This window comes from Wyeomyia smithii, chromosome 2, assembly GCF_029784165.1.
Source record: "Wyeomyia smithii strain HCP4-BCI-WySm-NY-G18 chromosome 2, ASM2978416v1, whole genome shotgun sequence".
Taxonomy (NCBI): Eukaryota; Metazoa; Arthropoda; class Insecta; order Diptera; family Culicidae; genus Wyeomyia; species Wyeomyia smithii.
The window spans coordinates 208,589,162-208,614,432 of NC_073695.1; the positions used below are offsets into that span (position 1 = coordinate 208,589,162).

Consider the following 25,271-nt stretch of genomic DNA (forward strand, 5'->3'; position numbering starts at 1 on the left):
ACACATCGATCTGACTCTTGGGATACAGTTCCGTTTTGATAGCGGCACTCAATGCTTGCTGCAAATGGATGGTCATCTCTTGGCTCTTTCTATCGCCCCGCGGCCTTATTTTTCGTTCTCCCGTGGAAAAGGTGGCCATACTGTACTGACAATTAACAATCACCTCCTCATGGCTACTTTTCAGTCATAACGAGCGCAATATTTTTGAACTACGGATAGATTTTGTTTAGATTTCAAGCAGATTTTTCCGTTTTTCAATCATACATTTTAAAAAACGTTTGGCATCTCTGGTTTGTAATGGTAAACATATAAGGTATAGGTTGAATTAACCGGAATCAAGCGTGTTACAAAAAGTGTTAGAAATTTGTTTTACTAATTCTAAGCAAATTGAAAGTACCAAGTCATACAATGGAACTTCTTTCCGACGAAGGGCTTCGGTTGGATGGCAGACGATCCAACGAACTGCGCCGCATACAGTGCAAACTGGGAGTTTTCAGTCAGCCCGATGGAAGTGCCTATATTGAGCAAGGTAACACTAAAGTTCTTGCCGCCGTTTATGGGCCGCATCAAGCCCCGGCCAAGAAAAGTAGCCATGAGGAGGTGATTGTTAATTGTCAGTACAGTATGGCCACCTTTTCCACGGGAGAACGAAAAAAAAGGCCGCGGGGCGATAGAAAGAGCCAAGAGATGACCATCCATTTGCAGCAAGCATTGAGTGCCGCTATCAAAACGGAACTGTATCCCAAGAGTCAGATCGATGTGTACATAGAAGTGTTGATGGCAGATGGTGGAAACTATTGTGCTTCCGTTAATGCAGCTACGCTGGCACTCATTGATGCTGGAGTTTGTTTAAAGGAATATGTATGCGCCTGTACGGCATCCTTAGCTGGTGCCGTTCCGTTGATGGACGTTTCTAATTTGGAGGAAATGAGTGGCGGACCGACGCTAACAGTAGCTTCACTGCCAAGCAGCGGAAAAATAGCTTTCATGGAAATGTCCCAACGCTTTCATCTAGATCATCTGCCAAATGTTCTTGAGACTGCTTTGCAAGGTTGTCGAGAGGTTCAGAAAATCATCGATCAAGTAGTTCGCGATCACGTTACACAACTTGGTCAGGCTGGGGACTGGGGTAGTATAGGGAAATGAGTGCAGACCTTAAGATGAATGTGTAATAAACGTTTTATTGTCCTATTTTTTCTAATTGTTTATTAGCTGTCATTAAGTTGAAAACTTGTGCAAGACAATTTTCGACATTGCAAGACATATTGACCAGTCTATTATGCATAGATTTCAAATCTAATAAACTTCGAGGGTCACTATGTAGATAATCGAATGTACCTATTATTTTTTTTCTATGCATATTATCTATTTGCATTCTACACTGTTAATAATGTCCATAAGTTGCTTTTTCCGATGTGCCGCTCGCAGTTTGAGAATCATATCCTCTAACTGAGGACCACCTTCCAAAAAAGCTTTCAAGTTATGTGTTGTTCCGTTTTCAACCCGGTGGTCCGTTATACGATCTTGGCTGTAATTATAAGTACGAATTTTCTCGTTCCGTAAACTCAATCCCACCTGGGACTTTTTCAATGATTTGCTGTTGTTAAATTTAGTTTCAAGTTCCTGTTGCGTAAGCTTTGCCAGCAGCTTTTGTTTGGCAAGTTCTTTATTTTTCATTTGTGACCGATCGGTTTGACATTCAACAGCGATTCCAGTTGGTATATGGACGATACGCACAGCGCTATCCGTAGTATTTACGTGCTGCCCACCTGCGCCGCTTGCGCGTTTGGTTTCGATTTTTAAATCTTTCTCGTGAAGTTCAATGTTGAACTCGTCTGGACGAGGAATGACTGCCACGGTGGCAGTACTTGTATGTATTCTAGCGGTTTTCTCTGTCAGAGGAACTCGCTGAACCCGATGTACACCGGCCTCAAACTTCAAGTGGCGATAGGCACCTCTACCAGTCACAACGAGGGAAGCATGTCGAATACCCCCCAGCTCAGTGTCCTCTGTTTCAAGATATTCAATTTGCCAACCTTTGAACTCGATAAAACCACAGTACATATCGAAAATCTCTCGGGCAAACAGCATCGCTTCCTTTCCACCAACACCAGCAGCTACTTCCATAATCAGGGAATTGAAATCTTCTTCTTCATCCATTGAAAGAATGCCATCCATAATTTCATCATCAAGTTTTCTCAAAATATTGGTGTATGCCTATAATGAAAAACCTTATTCTTCAAGGTTTAGATGGGTAATATTGATTTACCTCCTTCTCCTCTTTCATCAATTGTAGCATGTCTTCATCCTTTTCGGAGCTCATCTCCTGAAGCGATTTCAGATTATCTACAATAATTCGCCGTTGCTCGTACATCTCTACAACGTGGGAGAGAAGCGCCAACCGTTTGATGTCATTTTTGTTGAGTTGGTCCATCACTTTTAACGAGTAATACTCTAAACGGATGTTTTCCAAATACTTCTGAATACTTTCATCACGAATTTGAAAGCCTTCATCCGAGCGGGATCCCACGGGATGTTGCTGCTGCATGCATGTGGGATATCGCGTCACAACACATGATATTGTTCGAGATTTTGCGCTTAGTACGCTTCGCGGAAGAAATGTTTTAGTCTGAACGGTTGCCCTTAGGCAGCAAACACGACTGAGGAACATTTCTGCGGAATTTTCATTGAAAGTCACCAATTTTTGTAATATCGAACGGTTCTCGAGTGATGAACAGTAAATCAACCAAACAGCAACTAGAACTGTCAAACTAGTGATGGGAAACTTATCGATAATATCGATAAATGCTGGTCATCGATATTATCGCTGATTTTTTGACGTTAACGATAATTATCGATATTTAAGGGTGAGCACAAGTCAGTGCGGTAGGCTAGGAGGAGACCCAAAAGAAGGAGACCTCACCTACCCTACCCCAGGAGTTGCTTTTGCCGCTAGGTCAGGGGCGACTCGTCCATAGGTGCAACCTGTGCAATGCACATGGGGACTTCAGGCAAAAAATGAATCTAAAATCCAAATTCATGCTCTTATTTTCTTATTTTATAATTTTATGTTTGAATAATAACAAAGGGAATTACTTGCTTTTATTCGCGGATAAAATTGTAATTACTTCCCCAAACTCTGATTTTCAGAATTTATAGTTGAACAGGTAGGTTCAGCAGCCACGAGTCGCCCCTGCGCTAGGTATTTGTTGAGTGCTGCTATTCGACAAGATTTAGCATTGTTGGGGGTGGTGTAAAGGTTCGCCCCGGGTGTCACTGAGTTTCTGAGAAATAATGGTAACTAAAAAAGTATTTATAGTTTTTAGTTTCCTAAGAACAGATGAGTTCGACAACTTAGTACTGGAGTACTTTGAAAAAATATCCAAACTTTTTGCAACATCTCATAAAAAGCAATGATACGAAATTGTAATAAAATGTATTTTCTTTGGCTTGCCAACTCTTATAATGTGATGGACATGCATGTGTTTGTGTGTTTTCGCTTCCAAGTTTTGGCCATTTAAAAATTGACAGAATTTTGCCTGCATCAATTATTTCCCTTATTATACAACCTTCAAAATGAACTTCGGCTTGAAACTACTTGTAGAAAGCACTCCTGGCGTAAAACCCGAAGACTTTCCAAAACAAACTGTTTAACTCGTACGGTTGTTTGAATTTTCATTTGCAGTACCGTAAGATTTGTCATTCAAGGCCTTAACACAATGGATACGTTGCGGCTGCGTTTGCGGCAATTTGACAGTTAGCCCATACATTTACTGTCACATTGACGTCAACGCAACGCAAACGTATCCATTCTGTTTGGGCCATCACTGTCTCTGTTTATAACAAATTTATATAGCAAAATTGCATTTGTCGAATAACGTTTGCGGTAAAAAAATTGACAAAAATTGCCGATTTTTCATGGGTTTTCCTTTAATCGCATTGACGAAACTAGCAGTTAGCAAAAAAAAAAAAAATTGTCAAAATCTAACTTGGATGGCGAAAAAAGTGAAGTGTGCGCGTTCGAAGAATGGTACCCAGCCGCGTCAAAAACGGACATCGTGCGGCACTTTGTGGACGCCGGGTATGCCGGTTCTGGCATCTACAACATCTTGACACTATTGGACAACGATCAGAGCATCGAAAGAAAGCCCGGTTCCGGGCGGCCAACGACCCTGAGCGACAAGAAGCTTCAATGGATGCTGAAGAGGAAGACCGAGGGAAAGGTGGCTAAATTGCTGCGTGCACTTGGCCGAGAGGTTGGTGCTTGCTCTAAAACAGTGAAAAAGCATCTGGAGAACATGGATATACATGCAGGAAGCGGCAGTCCCGTTCACTGGTCTCGGAGCGGCAGGCAATGACGCAGCGACAGCGGTTGAATAAGATGGTCAAGTCGATTTTCCCGGCAAATCGCGACCTGGCAGTGGTATTGGACGACTAGACCTATCTCACCCTGGATGGCAACGACTAGCAAGGTTCTTCGTATTTTACCTCCCCCACGAAGGAAGTGAGCACCGAGGTAAAGTTGATTTCACAGACCAAGTTCCCCAAGAAGGTGCGGCTGTGGCTAACAATCAGCGAAAAAGGGATGTCAAAGTTGCTCTTTTTTCGCTCCGAGCTGGCCGTGAACGGAAAAATTTATAGTACGAAGTGCCTGACAGAAGTTGCGTCGTTCATCAAGAAATACCATAAGCGCGAAGACACAGTGTTCTGGCCAGATTTACGTCGGCCAACTACTCGAAGCGATCGGTGGAGGAGATGGAGCGGCTGAATATCGATGTGGTACCGAAATCGGCGAATCCGCCCAATGTCCCCACCTGCTTCCCATCGAGAATTTCTGGGCAAACTTGAAGCGCAAGATCTATTCCAACAATTTTGTCACGAAAACGGAGGAGGAATTAATAAAAAAAAAACGAAGAAAGAGCTTAACAACATGGCTGCACGCATGTTTTCGTCCGCCATGGCGAATGTTCCGGTTAACTGCCGGAAGGCTGCACGCAAGGACGTAATATTTTTTTGTGAGGAAGCTAACATGATAACCTTCCATGGGAAATTTATCCAACTCAATTATCCGTCCTAAATAGTTTTTTTTTCATCACCATCTGAAAAAAAATTTTTTTAACGCAAACTTTAGCTGTCAAATTATCGATATTTATCGATAAAAGCCCCGGAATTATCGATTGTTATCGATATTTCCCATCACTATCAAAAACAGCTATACCTGGGACCGTTATGCTGTGTTACACTCTGCCTTGCTGACCCAACCTAAGACAAGACGTGACAGCTGGTCACCGTTACATTCAACCAATTTGAACCGGCTGCTGATTGGCTGAATCCGATAACGCAATCGTCACGTAGAAAATACAACGAGGTTATTTTTCACTGTAAAGCAGTGTTGCTGGAGAGTCATAATTTAGCTGTTATAATTGTTCATAAATAATGATGCAAAAGAATGCAAGGTACATGATATTACCGAATAATGTATTTCACTGTTATAACTTTAAAAATGCATTGATTAATCGTTCTTTACTATTTCGGTTGAATTCCAAGAAACTTAGGAAGAAAAAATTTGGGTACCAAGAAACTTAGGAAGAAAAAAATTGATAGTAGAAGTATGCTTTATTGAACATAAATAATAAATAAAAATTGAGTATTATTCGCCTATATATATATTACATTTTAAATTTGTTTTATTTTCATTGACCTGCAAAAGTTGTTAAAAATAATCATTCTGGCATCAACGGTGTGGAACGTTCAAAAAAATTTCGACGGGGATGCCGGCCGTTACGAAAAGAAAAATAAGAAGCCAGCTGTCACGTCTTGTCTTAGGACCCAACGAGGTATATACATGTGAGGAAGAATATTAGTAGCGAAAAATAGACAAAAAACACGTGCTTTCGGGTTATGATGTAAATCTCGGTCAACGAGCAAATGCATTGTTCAACGTCGCAAGAAGGCATTTTCAGCTTAAAACTTGTGGAAAAATCTACCGAACATTGTATTTTCCACAATATTTTTTGGAGTTCTATGTCATCACTATTAACAAAATAGTAGGAGGGTGGTATTCAAGACACGACCGCATGACGTTGACTACCGTATTCTTATATTCCATTGAACCAAATAGTAGAGGGGATTGCAACGCTTCTTTTACAAAACTTCTGTAACAAAATTTCGAGGCACCAAAAGGTACCAGTCGCCGATTATTGTCGTTTACTGGTTAGTCCGTCCAGAATTCCAGCCATTTTAGTATTTTGCAGTAGCCATTTATTACTAACAGCCACCAGCATAACGGGTGAAACCGGCACGAGATGACCGGTACTATTTTGTCTTTCCTCCTTTCAGCTGCTAACACCTAGCGCTGTCGTGAAATTAACATCAACACGAACATGCATTTTTGCAAGGTTTTTTCCGCTAGCAGCAGCATTTTGTAAAACAGAAAATTCAACTAACCACTTCTATTATAAAACTGCGAGGCAAGAAAAGGTAACAGTTGCCGATTATTCTCGTTTACTGGTAGTCCGTCCAGAATTCCAGTCATTTTAGTATTTTGCAGTAGCTATTTATTACTAACAGCCACCAGCATAACAGGTGAAACCGGCAAGAGATGACCGGTACTATTTTGTTTTTCCTCCGTTTAGCTGCTAACACCTAGCGTCCGTATGTAACCGGTACGATTTAGTAATGAAACTGATGGGGTGAAATGTTCGAACGATACGTTTTATACCAAGGCTTCGTCAGATAATTAGAAAGAAGGAGGGGCTACATAGATGATGAAATGGTAGAGACAAATGTTTCTTGAAAGCTGCGCCGGCCGCTGTCGTAATCTTAACACCAACACAAACATGCATTTTTGCAAGGTTTTTTCCGCTAGCAGCAGCATTTGGTAAAACAGAAAATTCAATTAGCCGCTTCTGTACCAAAATTTCGAGGCACCAAAAGGTGCCAGTTGCCGATTATAGTTTCCTGGTTAGTCCGTCCAGAATTCCAGCCATTTAAGTGTTTTGCAGTAGCCATTTACTACTAAAGCCACCAGCATAACGGGTGAAACCAGCACGAGATGACCGGTACTATTTTGTCTTTCCTCCTTTCAGCTGCTAACACCGAGCGTCCGTATGTATCCGGTATGGTTTAATAATGAAACTGATGGGGTGAAATGTTCGAACGATACGTTTTATACCAAGGCTTCGTCAGATAATTAGAAAGAAGGAGGGGCTACACAGATGATGGAATGGTAGAGACAAATGTTTCTTGAAAACTGCGCCGGCCGCTGTCGTAATATTTCCACCAACACAAACATGCATTTTTGCAAGGTTTTTTTCCGCTAGCAGCAGCATTTGGTAAAACAGAAAATTCAATTAGCCGCTTCTGTACCAAAATTTCGAGGCACCAAAAGGTGCCAGTTGCCGATTATATTGCTATTTTTTGGTTAGTCCGTCCAGAATTCCAGCCACTTTAGTATTTTGCAGTAGCTATTTATTACCAACAGCCACCAGCATAACGGGTGAAACCGGCACGAGATGACCGGTACTATTTTGTCTTTCCTCCTTTCAGCTGCTAACACCTAGCGCTGTCGTGAAATTAACATCAAAACAAACATGCATTTTTGCAAGGTTTTTTTCCGCTAGCAGCAGCAATTGTAAAACATAAAATTCAACTAACCGCTTCTATTATAAAACTGCGAGGCACCAAAAGGTGCCAGTTGCCGATATCTTGTTTACTGGTTTCCGTCCAGAATTCCAGCCATTTTAGTATTTTGCAGTAGCCACCAGCATTGCGGGTGAAACCGGCACGAGATGACCGGTACTGTTTTGTTTTTCCTCCTTTTATCTGCTAACACTGAGCGTCCGTATGTATCCGGTACGGTTTAATAATGAAACTGATGGGGTGAAATGTTCGAACGATACGTTTTATACCAAGGCTTCGTCAGATAATTAGAAAGAAGGAGGGGCTACATAGATGATGGAATGGTAGAGACAAATGTTTCTTGAAAACTGCGCCGGCCGCTGTCGTAATATTAACACCAACACAAACATGCATTTTTGCAAGGTTTTTTCGGCTAGCAGCAGCATTTGGTAAAACAGAAAATTCAATTAGCCGCTTCTGTACCAAAATTTCGAGGCACCAAAAGGTGCCAGTTGCCGGTTATAGTTTCCTGGTTAGTCCGTCCAGAATTCCAGCCATTTAAGTGTTTTGCAGTAGCCATTTACTACTAAAGCCACCAGCATTACGGGTGAAACCGGCACGAGATGAGCGGTACTCTTTTGTATTTCCTCCTTTCAGCTGCTATCACCTAGCGTCCGCATATCACTGGTGCTGTTTTGGAATCAGAATGATGGGACGCCGGCCGCTGTCGTAAAATTAACACCAACAAAAAGATGCATATTTGCAAGGTTTTTTCCGCTAGCAGCAACATAAACATCGGAAACAGAAAGTGACAACAACAATAACAACAAAGTCAGATCGATTATATCCGTTAGTGTCGACTGTGCTTGGGAAGAGAGGTAGTGATTGGCTGCGCGGTATGATTTAGACAATCGATATTTATTACCAATTTTTCAATAGTGTATCTCAAACAATAGTTTGTTTTTGTTACATAAATTTAACCGTAAAAGAATTTCTGATCGATTGATGCCAGAACCTCGAAAACCTGATTATAGATGACTGCAAAATAAGCGCTCAAAAGCTGACCACTTTTCTCTGGTTTTCCCTGGTTGAATTACTAGATTTTCAAATTCAGTGGCCTAACTTCGATATAGACGTTAGTCAACGTCAAAAGAAGCCCTTTAAACCTCATATTCCAACCATTATAAAAATAACTTAATAAAAGTTGTAACTGTTGTAATGTTCCATGAATGTTGAACTGCTGCCATAGATACCAGATGTGCAGATTTGTCTGCCAAACGAAGATTTTTAGATTACAAGCAGATTTTTCCGGTTTTTCTTATTATTTTGAAGGTTGTGATAATCACTATTTTTTATACCAAAGGATGCTGAATACACTGTGAGCATTATATTCATATTTGCGAAGGAACTTTGTCTCTTGTTCTCGCCAGTATTATTAAATAGTTTTTCGAACGGGGCTATCACGTTGAGGTCTATTGAACCAGCTCAATGGACTTATGAAATTAAAGATTGAGCACTCAGAAAAAGCACTGTTTCGGTTACAAACTGCGTGTATGTTTCCTCATGTTTTAATAAATATCGCTTTAAGGCTAATTTTGCGTACTAAAATTCTTACTGTAAGCCGCAGGGGTAAGCACATACGGCTTGTTTAATAGTAATAAAAAGGCAAGTTATTCGTTAACATGCAAGTTTTTCAATGTTTTTCTAATCCTTTTAACTTGGATTATCAATTTAGTTTCAGTTATTTCTTGGACGCAATGCATTCGTTCGAGGGCTGTACACGGTGACCGCTGCCGGAGATCGGTTCTCTTTACCGGGGTAAGGTGAAGCGATCAATTTCTTTGGTGTTTTAGGACTGCCAATACCAGCGTACAGCTTTCCGGACATGTTCAACTTCTGGGGTGAATCGTAACTGGAAAGTTGCTGTTGTAGGCCGGCAATCGTGGTCTCCTGTTTCTTGGTAATTTCCTGAAGCTTCGCGATTTTCTACAAAAAAAAAGTTCGATATTAAACTATTGAGTCAGAAAAAAAATGTGGTTAGCTTACCGCCTTCAACTGCTGATGATCCTTGTTGCCTTCGATGCTTTTCATCTTCTGTCGATTGTTTTGTTTTTCCAGCAGTTCAGTGTATTTGTCGGAGGTTTCTTTAGCGAACTGTTCCACGATTTTCAATTTCTCTTCCGTTGATTTGAGCTAACAATATAATAATTTTAGGTAAAAATTGATATTGTACTGTAAGTTAGAACATACCTTCTCGTTTAACTCAGCAATTCGAGTGGCATCTTTATTACTATCGCATTCAATAACCTCATGAAATAGTTCGATATGTTCACTGCTTAGGGTATGGCTTTCTCCTTCCTTTTCCAGCTGATTGATGATGTTTTCGATTAAAAAGTTCGAAACCAGCTGCTCATCGTCCGTTCGGTTTGGCGTTTCCGGCGTTGGTTGCGTACACCTTTCTTCGTTCTGATACTTCTCGAACTGTTCGCACTTGAATCGGAATGTCATGTTTTCCAGCTTGATGTCCTTATTTTCATTCTCCAGCTCAAATATTTTCTTATCTTTAGTATCCAACTCAATTCGAGCCAGTTCAATGCCAGTAGCGAACTCATCCAGCAGAGTCTTCATGTCCTGAATGTAAGCTTCACGTGCTTCGTATTTTTTCTTCAGCTCGTCATACATGTCCAAGTATCGAGAAATGCTTTCTTCCATCTTATCGTTGAACAGTTTACCGATTTGTGAAACTGTCATTATCGCGTCCTCCTCCGAGGTCATTATCTTTTCAAACACTTCCTCCTTGTCCCGCATTTCCTTTTCCAACTGGCTAGAGGACAAACGCAGCGCCGTCAAAACCCGCCGGTACTCGTCCATCTCTTCCCGTAGCTTATTGTTCTCGGTTTCCATCTCAGATTTATTTTTCAGCAAGGAGTCGAGCTCTGATTTCAACAGTTCCACATCGCTGTCTGACTTCTTTAGACGGTCCATCAGAATGTTCACCGTGGACCGAGTGTTGTTTAGTGTTAACTGATAATTGTACTTCTCTGTTTGCAAGCGAGAATTTTCCTTCATAGCTTCTTTAAGCTCGGCTTCATATTCGTCTTTGGTCTTGCCATTAGTACCCATTTCAGTGTGCAGCTTCCTCTCCAATTCATTGATTTTGTTTTCATGTTCTTTGATAACCTCATTGGAGGCTTCCCACAGCGCTTTCAGATCACGTTTCTCAAACTCGCATTGCATAATTTCGGTTTCGGCAATTTTTTGACACTTGTCTAATTCTTTTTGCCAGATGATTTTCTCGTTCGCTAGAGCATTTGCAACTGTACTTTGAATCGAAAGCTCTAACGCTTTGAGGCGTTCTTCGCTTTGAACTTCCGCTATTCTAACTTTCTCCTCAGCTTGCTCGCCGATTTGTTCGATTTCCCTCAATTGGCTTTTCTCCAGCTTTTTGAGCTTGTCGCTGTGTTCTTTGACTAACTGAGATTTCTCGAGAACGAATATCGATTCGCATTCTCTTATTTTCATTTCATTCACTTCGTTAATCGTCGCGATTTGCTGTTCGTATTTTTTAACAACGGCGTTGAGCTCTTGGTTTAGATTGTTTCTCAAGTCATCTCTTATCTCGTCCATTTGGAATTGATTTTCGTTCAGTTCCTCCTGCATTGCGTCGATTAGAGCATTTTTCTCACTTAGCTGGGCCAGAAGCTTTTCGTTTTCTTTTTTTAACTCATCGATATTACGAATAGTGACGCGGCTTTCTTCCACGTATCGCATCATGTCTTCCTCTGCTTGAGCACGGAAATAGTTAATCTGGTCCTTCAGATCCTTGCTCTCTCGGCTGAACTTTTGCAAGCTCTGTTCCATTTCTTTGATTTCTTCTACCTTCCTCTGTAGTTCCAAGTCATGCGCTTCCAAAATCTCCCGCATACCCATTAGCTCTTCGTTCAATAAGTAGCTTTCGCCTTCAGCTACTATGTAGTCATCAAGTAGTGTGTTATACTTCAGCTCCAGCTCTTCGTACTTCATTTCTAATCTGACCTTTGAATCATGCACATCGGTAAGCTGTTGTTCGTAATCCCGATGCAGCTTTTTAATCTCTTCTTCATTATCCTTCACCTTCTCCAGGCAACCTTCGGCAATCTTCTGCAGCAATTCATCCGCCTTGCTGATGCTGGTTAGCTCCCGCTCCAGGAGCATAAGCTGATTATCCTTTTCTGCAAGCACTTTGCAGCGCTCCATCTCGGCGCGTCGCTTCTCGGCTAGCAACTCCTGAACTTGGGCTTTCAGCTTTTCATTCTCTTCTCGTGCACGCTGCAGTGCCTCCTTGTTGACGTCAATCTTGTTGTACAGCTGCACGATCGGCGGCAGCTTCTGGGTTCCACAATCGACACCCTTTTCCGAAGGTTTCGTCTCCAGTGATTCTAGGTCCAACTGTCGGCGGTTCTTTTCCGTCGGTTCACCCTTGCATGATGATTTTTTCGGTGTCAAGTCCGAGATGTGTTTGAACTTTAGTCGTCGCGGAAGCGAAGGCTGTGAGAGGTGGAGAAAAGGTAAAAAAATGAAATATTTTATGATATCATGATTTCACATCAACTGGTAAATCATTCAAAAAAGACGAAATGCAAGTAATTTCAGGACTGAGAAAAAGTTAACATGTAACATTCTGTAACAATCTACAATCATGCATTCTTTGGTGAGTTTGCTCTGAAACCTGGCATTTTTGGAAAAATATTTTACTATTGAAAAGCACTTTCAAAAAAGGACGAATTTAAGGTAGTGTTATTCTACTCCAAGCTACTATCTGTTTGTCAATTCTGTTTCTGATATTTCGCCATGATAAGGCCGTTACAATTTTTATTTCCCGTTTATGTCACCCCCCCCCCCCCCCCTTCAAAAATCTTAAATATTGGAAGGGGAAGAAAAAAAAAGCTCAAACAGTTTTGTTCATTTCATTGGTTTTCCGACAGCATAAATGCTGAATTTAGCAACAAACAAGTCAGGTGACAGCGAGAGTGTCGTCGAAAGGCAAGCGAAATGAATAATAATAATAATAAAGTGTTATTTTTCAACATGTATTTGAGTGCAAATTACAAACGTCTTAACTTGCACACAAACTTTGATCAAAGATATTTCTTTGTTTTCGTCTCGGTGTTATTTATTTTTTGCCACCCCCTCTGCTAAGTTTGATAACCTTGGACATAAAAAGAATTCGAAATTTGTATCAGCCTAATTTTTGCAGGGATACGATTGTTAGCTACCGATGAACTAACATTGATTCTATTTCTATGTTTAGTTTTGAATTTTGGGGGCTTCAAATATTGATTTTTTCCGATTGGTTTCATATTTTTTAAATATAAATTATACTAATTATCTGTTCCATCAGTATTACCGTATTTTATTGTCCTGTTTGTATAACTACATTATTTTAATAATGTATATATTTCACATTTTTGTTTATTGCATGTGGGCCTTAGTTTGCACTTACCGTTCTAAACAAACTGAGAGCGCTTTTGGTGGTCTTGATAGATTCGGCATCCAAGCTACCCATTTTGATTTTGGCTTCTTTCTTGGATTTTTTCGTGGGTTCCTTCTCTTTCGGTTCGACAAATGGTGAAGGCGATGAAACGACTGTAAATTAAAAAAAAAAAACTCAATTTTAAAATTTCTTTGTCATTATCATTGAGTTGAGCTATTATCTACAGTGTTTACTCTTTTTCACAAGGGCACACAAATTCAGGTATGTAGTTTAATTTATCCAGAGTATGTTATCTAAAGCAGCAAAACACGCGACTATCCATGACACGTGGCTGCACGATTGATAAACTTTCGTGTTCAATGTAGACTACTGACACATAGATCATAACTTTCACGAAGCACCTTTAATTTAACAACTTCCTGTATTGCCCCCTTTGAATGTTATATTCCGAGCATAATGCCAACGTTTTTTATCTCCCGATCTGGATACATATGGAACGGACGTAAGGTCACTCACGCGCTTACGAAAGGTGTTTCCTTCGGGTTTGTCCGTTAGCTGTGGCAGCAGCAGCTCAAAATTACCCGGGCGTAACGAATTAAATTCTTCTACTGTGCCTTGGATCTTTCTTTCCTTTCTCATACTGTGACGCTAATTACAACGTATAGTTCCCCTGAGACCTAACCGTTTGACCCTAGTTGCTGTGTTGTAAACTGGTGTGGGTGGGTGTCAAAAAAAGTGTTCAGTCCGTGCATTATAAGATATGATCAATTAATCATCATCATCTTTTACTGTCTTGGAAACAATATCAAACGATTTTTTGTATGATTTCCGGTAGACGTTAGCCGGGGTGTGAAAGTATTGAAATTATTCTCCAATCACTTTCTCATAACCCGTCTTTGTATTATCCTTGACGAATTGGTCTGCATGTTACTGTTATATAAAAAAGACAGTCCCTAAGAAACTGTTTCAAAATATACCAGTAAACAGCTGGCTCTTGAGGAAAAAAAAGCGGACCGCACTGAAGTCACATCTGTCCAAACATGATTCTTTGTGGAAGTGGTACCAAATTCCATGGAGACACTGAAGCGTTGTGTCGCGTGCGGCTGCAACGCAGCACGTCTACTGTCGATGATAAGCAGGGCATAAGTGAAAAAGAAAATTAATGGTTCGCTCCCGGGGTGAACCATCCAGTCGGTGTTTGTAACAGATAAGGCCCACCTTGACTAGGCACTACACTCAAAATATTTTTCACGTTATAACTACCGGAAAAGTTATGTGAATATTTTCCACTGTCATTCTCATGTAGATTTTACGTGATTGTCATTTAAGTTCATCATGAACTGGTGAGATGATTTATCCTGTGAATCTTATTCAGTAGTATGCATTTCATGTGAGTTTCACGTAGAATTTAACTACCGGTAAAGTGAAAAGCATTTGATTGTCTGATAGGTTCTACTTTATACAACGTATAATTTTCAATTGTGGTTTCCCAAATTCTTGAGAGACTAGGAATAGTTTTCAGAAATTACCCATATATGTCGCACGGGCATGCAAAATCGCCAATTCGTAAATGAATTAAACGACATACAAAATGGCAAAATGATATTGCGACATTCGCTGGTGATAATTACTGTTAGCTGCAACTGTTTATGTTCAGGAAATTCCACGCAATTTGAACTGAATTTGTGTGAAATCTCGATGCCGAATTTTTATCGTTTTTCTAAAGCTCACTTATTGGGAAGTCATCGAGGAATTCCTTTCATGTTCTAGTCTTCGAATCAGACAACAGCTTCGCCATTTTGATTTCTGTGTATTTTCGCACGGAGAGTTCACGCGATACTTCATTCTGTTTGACGTTGCCAAGTTGACGTAGATGCTACGTGATAAAACATAGTATGCATGTGATTTTCACGTAAATGTTATGTTTGTCACATAAATCATGCCAAATGACAGAAAATGAATAAGTACAGGAAATTTCACGTAACAATAACGTGAAAAATATTTCGAGTGTAGGAGTACGCCGTGTTCCATTTATATTTATTTATAAAAAATATTATTGGCTTTGTGATCAAAGCGTTCAAAGCTGATCGAGTACCTTTTGACTGATCTGTAAATTGATGTTTTGTTTTATTTTTGCCTAATTATGTTGATATAAAAATTTTTATGTTCCATGATTTTAGAACTCCATACGAAGCATTCTTAGCCATGTCGAGAGGAGAGTGAACGGAAACAAATAAATGTGTTTCTTTTTTCATCAACACTTTTACCCATACATCTTAAAATTCAGTATGGTTTCCACTAGGCAGTAACCCTGATGGAAGAGTTGCATTAACTCCACCACCAGATTCCTTACCTGATAGTGTCCTGATAGCTAGCGACCACTTCGAAAAACATTAGACTCGCTACCAAAAACTTCTTTACCTTTGATGTCTTCTGTCCAGTTTTTTTCAGTTGCTAAAATGACATCATAATGACAGCCATTTATTTTTTTTGACAATTTTCTGTATTTTCATTATTTATGCAAATAAAACGTTGTGTAGTTTACTCTGATTGACGAAATAAATAAATTGAAAACATATTTTTAAATTTGACTAATACTTTCCAAGAATGTTCTGCAAAGCTGTAAAAGTAGTTTGACGTAATCAAAAATTTATTAGCTTATTCAAAGCAAAACTAATTCAAACAAAAAGCAAAGCTTATTCAAAGAAAGAAAGCTCTTGAATCGGTTATACTCTTGTTTTTTTTTTTTTTTGAGAAACAAGCAAAATTTTTATTTCGGTTGTTTTCCAGAAGCCGGAAGTTACCGTATTAGAATTCAAAATGGTGTCTGAGGCCGATATTTGACTTCTATACATCGTCACAATTTTGGGAATAGCCATGTTGTGTAGTATTTGGTTGCTTTTAGCTGTTTTCCAGAAACTGGAAGTCGCCGTTTTAGAATTTAAAACTGTATCTATGGTCGGTTTCTGGCTTCTGTGTATCATCATGATTACGGAAATACCCATATTAAGTGGTATTTGGTCACGTTTGGCTGTATTTCAGCCCCCTTCGCCTCTTTTAAAAGTAGGGAGGGGTGTCAAACCATCATAGAAACATTTTTACCCTCAAAAACCTTCACATACCAAATTTGGTTCGGTTTGCTCGATTAGTTCTCGAAATGTACAGAAATTTGTTTTTCATATGTATGATACCCCTCCCTTTCTGAAGAGGAAGGGGTTTCGAACCACTTGAAAGGTTTTTGCCCCAAAAAATCTTCTAATGCCAAATTTGGTTCCATTTGCTTGATTAGCTCTTGAGTTGTGCAAGAATTTGTGTTTTATTTGGATGGGACCCCTCCCTTCCAGAAGAAGGAGGGGTGTCAAACCACTATAGAAACAATTATTCCTCCAAAAAACTTCCACATGTTTATGAGTTATGCAGAAATTTGTGTTTCACTTGTATGAGAGCCCCCCTTCCTAGGAAAAAGAGGGGTGTCGATCTACTACATAAATATTTCTTGCTCTCGTGAACTACTACACGCCAAATTTGGTTCTATTTGCTTGATTAAATCTTGAGTTATACAGATATTTGTGTTTCGTTTATATGGGAGTCCTCCCTTTCAGAGTAGGGAGGGGTGTAAAACTACCACAGAAGAAGAAATATTGCTTCTTAACACATCAGCGTGTCAAGTTTGGTTCCATTCGCTCGAATAGCAAAAAATTGTGTTTCATCTGTATGGGGCAAGGTTGTTAATTGATAATTTATCGTAAACGCCGTTAACGATACCGTCTGTTATCGTCATCGACGATGACGCTTACGTCTTCAGACATTATCGTCATTGTCAATGACGATAGCTACTGGACGGTATCGAATCAATAACGTTTGTTTATTACCATCCACTGCAATACCATCTTTTGCTTTATTAGATATATCCAGTGGTGGGCACCGCTAACCGAAAATTTAGCGACGCTAATCTCTAAGTCGCTAACCGGAAAATTTAGCTCGATAAACGCTAAACGCTAACCGCTACACCCACATTAGCGGAATTTTCGCTAATCGCTAACTTATGTAAATAGTCATATCGCTATATTTATTGCTCGTGTTTTGTAAGATTTAAACCACTTTGATCTTTTGTGGTAAAACAAACGAAAACAAATACTTTTGAGAGCTATTTACAATAAGATGTTCACAAAACGGTGTTCTTACTTGATTTTGAAAAACAAGGAGTAACAAAAGTTATTCAGCTTGCAAAAAAAAAAAATACCTTGGAATATTTTCATAAAAATTCAATTATTATCTGAATCGAAAAAGTAAAACCAAAGTTGTCATAATTTCAAGCCGGAATACAAAAGTTCTTGGTTGCCGAAAATTCAATCTACACCTTGAGCTTGTTCTGAAAAATGCTCCTGTGGCTTGTGCGATAACTGGAACTCCATTCTAGGGTAAAAAAACTGACTTGCACTTGTGTCATAAAAAGAGTAACTCTAGACAATTGAGACAAATGAACGTTGTTTGAATGAAATGTTCGTTCTAAAAGTAACTTTCGCAGTGAAGCATGTTCATTTTTCGAAGCAATTTACGTACGCCATCAGCAATTCATAGTTTTTCTAAATAGTTATATCGTCACTTCTCTACAAAATTTAGCGTTTCGAAGGCCAAAATTTTAGCGAAGCTAACAGTTTCGCTAACCAGCTCTAAAATTAGCAAAATCGCTAAACCGCTAACTGAATATTAGCGTCGCTAATTAGCGATTAGCGAATTAGCGGAATGGTGCCCACTACTGGATATATCATTTAGATGCATTTTAAATGCAAATATGACAATGCTACATACCTAACTATTCGAATTTGTGCTTTAAAAAGCGCCTCATAAGCTAAAACAATCAAAACTGAGCAATTTATTTTCCTAATGAGAAGCGAAACATAAACAAATAAGGAAAAGTTTCTTCCTGTTGCCTAGTGATTTTTCGTCTCCAATCCTCCGAAGTGAAAAAACGTTTCCTCACCCAGTGCCTGCTTTTTGATCAAATCGTACACCATTCGCTACCACAGCAGACAAAACTGGCATAAGGCGTTAGTGAGCTGATAACGTCTAGTGACTATCGTTATCGCCGATATCGTTAATGTTTGAAGACGGTATCGTCATCGTCAATAACGATACCATACGTTATCGGTAACGTAATCGTATTAACGACCTTGGATGGGGCCCCTTCCTTCTAATGGAGGGAGGAGTCTCAAACTATCATAAGGACCCTTCCCGGCCCCAAAAACTATTAATACAAGTTTTCATGTCAATCGGTTCAGTAGTTTCCAAGTCCCTATGGTCTATGGATCAGACAGACAGACAGACAGAACTCCATTTTCATAAGCATAGATCTCAGAAGGTACCTTTTTATAAATCTAATTTTTTTACACATTGAAGATGACAATATGTACTGCTATCTGTTAAAATTTGGTCAAATAAAAAACAAAAAAGTTGTGAACATTTGAGTACACTAAAGTCACTTTTTACGCGGGAATTACGTGCCGTGTAAACTCCGGAATCCGCGTAAAAAACGCGTAAATTCCGGAATCCGCGTAAATTTCGGAGTCCGCGTAAAAAAAACAGCGTTAATTCTGCAATCCGAGTGAAGAGAAACCGCAATCCACGCAAAAAAACCTCGTGAACTCTCGAATTCGCGTGAAAAAAACCGCGGTAATTTCGGAATCCGCGTAAAAAACCGCGTAAAAAGCGACCTTAGTGTATTTTGACATTCTCACTTGGACCTTTTTTTTAAGTGTTTTTTTTATAGATTTTAAAAAAGGCACTTTTAGAGACAGGGTATCGAACGTCTTCGTCAGTGGTTTTCTTCGGCAGGTTTCTCCATAAGATTGCTGCAAAAAAGCTGCCGAAGCTGACGAAGACGTTCGATACCCTATTTAATATTTTTTGATAATTTGAGAAAAGTGGCCCAGAAATTTTTTTCACGGTGTGTATATTTTTTCTAGAATCGTAAATTTATTACCTACAACTTTGCTGAAGACATCATTTCAACCAAACAAGTCGTTTTTATGATATAAAATATTTTATTTATCTGTCACATTTTTGGATAGGCCCTCTTTAAACTGTAGTCGTGAATCTATATGAAGAACTGATATTATAGAATGACTTCTTCATCAAAGAAGAACAACTGTACAAAGTTTCAGCGAAATTGGAAATGACGTGCTTGAAAAAAAAAATTTTATTCATTTTTCATGGAGTTGCTCTTATGTAGTTCTTCATCAATCTTGCGCTCGTGGCTTTGCACAGAACGCTTCCTTTGATTTTTTGTTCTATCGACAACTGAATATCTGCAACCTCTTATCAAATGATATTGCAAGAAATACATTGACAAGGTGTCGTAATTCAATGTAACTTGCGCTCGTGTCTCATACACAATTTCTTTTAATTTATATTGTTTGATATGTCAACTTAAATCATTTATGTTGATTGTAACTTGTTCAAATTAAAACCTGAAACCTAACTTTTTCGGAAAAAAAGTCATACACTTCTCCATGCTAGACTTATAACAAGGTTGTTTTTTGGTATAACTCAACTTTTGGTAAAATCAACTCTTGATGTTTATTTTAATTATTTTTTGTTCCGGAAAATGTTTTCCTCGGTGTAGATCTATTACAAAGTTTTATCAGTTCCTTGCGGCTAGTTCTTAGACAGTTTTTTTAAAGAACTCAACGTTTCCATAAGCTCTAACGCTAATACATTCGAATTACACTCGTCAACGTCAACACAGGTTTTGCTCTAGATCTCATACTGGAAACTAATGAAAGATTATAGTTTCTTTAACTGATCCAGTGAATTTTGGCGCCCAGAATTGCTTCAAAAGGCCGCAGGGTAATTGCTCGCCAGGATCGTCACTTCTACGTTAGCTTATCAGAAATATTCATTTAAGTCTCCAAAGACTTTATACACTTTCGACTTGACTAGGAGCACCAAAATTCACAGGAATGATTAAACAGTATTAATCTCACTTTTTTTTTTCAATTTGAGCCTGTGTTGACAACAAAGGACCCTGTGTTGACAATAAAGGAAGGTAAAATTACTCTAGAGCTAAAACGGATGATTACAGTTCAACAAAATTAAATGAAGTTTTTCCGTAAGCAAGCAAGCAAGAAGCAATGAACCTGGCGAGCAATTACTCTGCGGCTTTTTGAAGTACTCCCGAGCTTTTTGAAGCACTCCCGAGTTTGCTCAAAATTTACAGAAACAGTTAAAAAGCTCTAATTTTATTTTTTCCAGTTTGAGCTCTAAAGCTATTTTTTTTTTCACTCAAGTTGATAATCTCAATTGTGCTCAGCTTGATTAACTTTTAATCGGCCTTTGCTCTTTGATTATTACTTTGATATTACAATGACAATATGACTTTGATATTACAAAGAACATACAGTAAAGTCTGTTTTACGTGGATTGCTTTTCCTTATTGCTCAAAAACAGTACAAGAAATCGACCTCATTTCAATCACGTTTTCCTTTTCAGGCCAGGAGTACGTCCGTTTTCAAAAAAATCTCAATTTTTGGTGTAAATACTGATAATTTATAATATCACATTTTGGCCACTAGATTGTCCACTACATCACATTCTAACGAGGTTCCCGAAAAAAAAATAACATTGACAAAACATTAAAAAAGCCTTAAAAAATGCTGTAACTGTACATAATTATACCATAATTTAACTATGTTTTTCATTGTAGATACATCAATTTTACATTAAATATCATTGTCCAGAACAATAAAAAACATCGTTTTTGCCATTTTTACAATAAAAAAGGGGGGTCGTTATGTATCTTAACAGCATTTTTTCAAGCATTTTTCCCATACATTTAGAAGTCACTGACAATGTTTTTCATGGTAAAATTATTGTCGTGGTAGATTCAACAACAAAAAACGTTGTTAAAACATGGTAATGACAACAATCGTTTACAAGCTTATACAGTAAAAATACCGTGTTTTTTTATGAACCATAAAAACACGGTATTTTTACTGTAAGCTTGTAAACGATTGTTGTCATTACCATGTTTAAACAACGTTTTTTGTTGTTGAATCTACCTCGACAATAATTTTACCATGAAAAACATTGTCAGTGACTTCTAAATTTATGGGGAAAATGCCTGAAAAAATGCTGATAAAATACATAATGACCCCCCTTTTTCATTGTAAAAATGGCAAAAACGATGTTTTTTATTGTTCTGGACAATGATATTTAATGTAAAACTGATGTATCTATAAGGAAAAACATAGTTAAATTATGATATAACTATGTACAGTTACAGCAATTTTTTAGGTTTTTTTAATGTTTTGTTAATGTTATTTTTTTTCGGGTTCACACATTTTAGGGCGATTTCCTTCGTCATATCTTAAACTTAAAAAAGTCTTTTTTCACGCGGTTCCATACAAATTTGGAACGCATCCCCCGCGTTAAAAAGAACTTAGTGTATTAATAGTTGGATTGCGAGAATAACAAATGCTTTTTAGTTGAACGATACAAAAGTTAAAATGATACGTAAATAGAAACTACGTAACCTTCTAGTGCCCGAGCCTAATAAGTATTTAAAATATAAAATGGAGATTTATAGCAATTTTACTGAAGCTCGTCGGGCGGGCTTAAGCACTAGAGGGTTAAGTTAGTTCAAGTTTTAAGCAGCCGTTCGTCTTTCACAGCAACGTTATGAAAATTTTATCAAATATTCCTAACATGAATAATTAATGTAAAATTTTATTATATCTTCTAAGTAAAACTTTCGAAGACTCGACTAAATCGAGAAATAAAAACATTTACCTTGAAAATTTGAGGAAATTTGACTTGGAGAAATGAATATAGGAGCGATTACCCTATGCACCAATGAGATAAGGTACCTAAGAAACAAATTGCATTATAGTTTCCGGTACTAGGTAGCATTAATTTTGACGTTAGTTCATACATGTTCAAAATCATGCCTGAGTCGATCGAAAGTCAACAGGAAGTGGTAAAATTCGAGTCAACTTTCAAAAGATATAGTAACAAATATGTATGCTTTTCAATGTTGTAATAGCAGCATATTTTAAGCATGCCACAAACTAGCTTTGAAAGCCCTTTGCTTACCGTTCGGCTGCTGCGCACTGAACGGAGAAACAGTTTTTAGTATCTTTTTTTTTCAATTCATTACGTTTAACTATATGAAACAGGCTGCAAAATGACACGATATTTATGTTTCCGAATAACAAATATTGCGAAAATTTCACGACAGAAGGATGTCCTCTTCAAATTCACTATTTCTACTCATAAAAGATCGATGATGATCTAAATTATGATAAGCACGAAATATTTCCGCACAATTCTAAATATAGAGGTGGTCCAAAATATGTTTTCAGTACTCCGTAGAAATATTTGTACGATATTTTCCAATAATTTGCATTGTAGAACGATGTATTTCAAAATAGTCATTTAGCTCTTCACAACTCGGCTGACTTAACTGATAGAGCAGTTATTTATGTCGAGAAAATCGTGTTTTTTATACAACTGCTTTCAAAATGGATCAAAATAACCTAACCCTAAACGATTTTTTGGACCTTGAAATAATTTTTTTTGGAGATTGACAACCAAGGCACTATCTTATAACTTGCGGAGAAAATAAGAGTGTCGGAATTTTCATTCATATGAAAGATAGGGTAGGGTCTTCTCACTCTTTGTTTGTTCGTTTTAATGTCGTATCATGTCAACGGTTGCATGACTAGAAAAAGCATTCAAACATTAACGGACCGGAAGTGCGTTATGTGCGTTCGTGCCTCGGGCGGTATTCCAGATGATTGATTATTACGGTTGCCTTCAGAATGCGTGTTTCATAAGATGTAATCAACAATTCATTAAAAAAAGCAAAGCCTTGGTGCTACATACCGTATCGGAACTCTGTGTGAACTATGTCAGCGATGGAAAATGAAATCTGATTCGCAAAACGATTACCATTTTATAATATTCTCCAATAAACTAGCTCCATGTACATTTATCCAGAAATAGTATAATTTTAAAACAACTACTGGTACGTGCTCTAGAAAACATCTATGGCCATTGGTGAAATTTCCATGGAAAAAATACGAGAATTCTATAAGGTACTTTGGGATAAATCGGGGTGAAATTGATCACCCCTGAAATCCATACATTCTATTGGAAATGTGCTTTTTTCGATATGTTCATGATGAATGATGATTTCTGAACTGAAACATATCAATCACAGCTAGTTTGGAAACGCAAATAACGCTAACGATAAGGTTATAATTGGTTCATTTGAATTCACGAGCTGCTTTTTGCTAAATTTGCTCTCATTTGATCGTCGTTAGACCGATTTAAATTCGGATTGTTGCAAAAGCTCAAAAACTAGCTCTGAAATTAAAATTTTTGTGGTTTCCTGCGAATTGATCAGTATTACTTCAATGGTTTGGAATAATCATTGTTGAAAATTGCATTTTTTGAGCTTTTATCAAACTTTCCTCACTTCTCCAAATTTAACGTAATTAACCCTCAATTAAGATTGCTTTAAGTAAATTCGATACTTTTTTTTTTTATTTGGAAACTTGTTTAATAAAATTTGATTGAGTTTTGACTGAGTTAGAATTTTTCGGATATATGAAAAATTGCACCGAGCATGCGAGGGTTAACTTTGACAAGTATGTGAATCATGCAAAAGTTGCATTTAGGGACACGAAAACATTGCCTAGTGTTGTAAGATCAGTATCTTTTGATGAGTATTTTTTATCACGAATTTTCAGTTGATCAATTTCACCCCACGGTACATACAGAACATTCACTACTTCATTAAAATAAAAGTCCACCTCATCCCGGCATCTCCTATGCTGCTATGTATTGCATCCTGCGCTATTATAATTGCGTAGCTCTATAAAAGATTTACCGGCGCAGGTAGGGCTCAGTGCACATAACGCACAATCAAGAAGGGTGCGCTAACTTTCTCACGGTTTTGCTGTATCACAATTATTTCCGACAGGGTATCCGAATTGAAATTTTCAGACAAGGGAAAATCCAGTTTCGAATGAAAGACGGTTCGCTCTATCGGAATTTACCGGATTTTAGTTCCGCTTGAAGCTTGTTTCAGAGACACACCGAATCAACACTGACAAATGTGATCAATCATCAGCACATGTTAAAGTTCTGGTGTATTCGCAATAGTTAAACCACTTCAAACTACTTAAGAGAAGCGGTCTGTTATCCATAAACCCGCATCCAGGGCACGTATCCACTTTCACTTACCTGGAACGTCGTTAAATCTCTTCAGTTTGGCCTTCGAGAATGACATCTTCAACATTTATAACGGGTTTTTGGTATCGATTTGACTCGATCTAACTTAGAATGAAACTTCTGTTTTCGATAACAATAAAACGATAAATCAACTCACTAAACTTTTGAATAGACTTTGACTTTCGCGTGATTATAATAAAACATTCAATATAAATTCTTATCCTGACGAAATCAAACAATTTTCCTCATGCATATAAATCCGTGCCAGCAATATTGCAAACCGAACAAATCCCTAACGTTTCTTTCTTTCTATGTTCGACGGTAAGTTTCGCGCCTAATCCATAACGGCCGTTTAAATTTTCTCAACGATCACAACTTTTCTTGCTTCTTCTGTACGAGTGATGAACCACGGAAATCAGTGAGCGGTCACTGTTCCTTCTGCGTATGTTCCGTTGCAATGGTCTAAATCGAAATGAGGACCCCAGTTCAGGCGGGCAGCATAAATTCCCTCCTTTCGGGATTCGAAAAAGAAAAAAACAGAGAGAACAAACGGTAGTCTAGAAGACGCACTCACACAGCGATCGCATCATCCTGTTCCGCTTCGGTCGGCTCCTTTCGAACGGTCTGAAAGGGGGAATAACCCCGTCTTTGTTAAAAGTTTACCTTACTTGCGTATTTCCTTTGAATACAAAGAAAAATAAAACGTTTGCTTCACGATGCCGTCTAACATTTATCCGAATAGGTAGGATCGTAGTGCGTAACTGGCTGATTGTAGGTACGGGGTATGCTGAATTTGAGTGGTAATCAGCGTTGCCAGGTCATTTTTTTAAAAATCTGGAAAAGGCAAAATAAAAATCTGGAAAAAATCTGGCGGTCATTTCGTGGGGTGAAAGGTTAATTTTTCGGGTAAAAGTCTTGAGGTACGCAAAATTTTGGCGCA

The 25,271-nt window shown here is 38.3% G+C and overlaps 3 protein-coding genes across 5 annotated transcripts; 1 reads left to right on the forward strand and 2 right to left on the reverse strand.

Moving 5' to 3' along the window:
- Nucleotides 1-265: 265 nt before the first annotated feature.
- On the forward strand, nt 266-1,202 carry LOC129721990 (exosome complex component RRP41). The gene has a single exon (XM_055675143.1). The coding sequence runs from the start codon at nt 409-411 to the stop codon at nt 1,144-1,146; it is 738 nt and encodes a 245-aa protein (XP_055531118.1). The 5' UTR covers nt 266-408; the 3' UTR covers nt 1,147-1,202.
- Nucleotides 1,169-2,765, reverse strand: LOC129721988 (peptide chain release factor 1-like, mitochondrial). The gene is made up of 2 exons (XM_055675141.1): nt 2,270-2,765; nt 1,169-2,217 (listed from the first exon to the last, which is right to left on the reverse strand). The coding sequence occupies exons 1-2, from the start codon at nt 2,669-2,671 to the stop codon at nt 1,366-1,368; spliced, it is 1,254 nt and encodes a 417-aa protein (XP_055531116.1). The 5' UTR covers nt 2,672-2,765; the 3' UTR covers nt 1,169-1,365.
- A 5,754-nt stretch (nt 2,766-8,519) lies between these two features.
- Nucleotides 8,520-25,068, reverse strand: LOC129721986 (golgin subfamily A member 4). 3 transcript variants are annotated; one of them, XM_055675138.1, is made up of 5 exons: nt 24,906-25,068; nt 13,103-13,245; nt 9,871-12,147; nt 9,667-9,813; nt 8,520-9,606 (listed from the first exon to the last, which is right to left on the reverse strand). In XM_055675138.1, exons 1-5 carry the CDS (start codon nt 24,919-24,921, stop codon nt 9,358-9,360), a joined length of 2,832 nt encoding a protein of 943 aa, XP_055531113.1. In that variant the 5' UTR covers nt 24,922-25,068; the 3' UTR covers nt 8,520-9,357. The 3 variants fall into 3 exon arrangements, with proteins under 3 accessions (XP_055531113.1, XP_055531111.1, XP_055531114.1); XM_055675136.1 differs by lacking the exon at nt 24,906-25,068 and adding an exon at nt 24,344-24,813; XM_055675139.1 differs by lacking the exon at nt 24,906-25,068 and adding an exon at nt 13,318-13,850.
- Nucleotides 25,069-25,271: the final 203 nt, after the last annotated feature.

What these genes read in the sequence shown, in the direction of transcription:
- LOC129721988 (XM_055675141.1), bottom strand. Translation starts at nt 2,671, where the DNA reads ATGTTCCTCAGTCGTGTTTGCTGCCTAAGGGCAACCGTTCAGACTAAA. An exon ending in TGATGAAAGAGGAGAAGGAG is followed by an intron (nt 2,218 to 2,269) that starts GTAAATCAATAT and finishes TTTTCATTATAG; the next exon opens with GCATACACCAATATTTTGAG.
- LOC129721990 (XM_055675143.1), top strand. Translation starts at nt 409, where the DNA reads ATGGAACTTCTTTCCGACGAAGGGCTTCGGTTGGATGGCAGACGATCC.
- LOC129721986 (XM_055675136.1), bottom strand. Translation starts at nt 24,398, where the DNA reads ATGTTGAAGATGTCATTCTCGAAGGCCAAACTGAAGAGATTTAACGAC. An exon ending in CTCTCAGTTTGTTTAGAACG is followed by an intron (nt 12,148 to 13,102) that starts GTAAGTGCAAAC and finishes CACCTCTCACAG; the next exon opens with CCTTCGCTTCCGCGACGACT. An exon ending in ATCATCAGCAGTTGAAGGCG is followed by an intron (nt 9,607 to 9,666) that starts GTAAGCTAACCA and finishes TTTTTTTTGTAG; the next exon opens with AAAATCGCGAAGCTTCAGGA.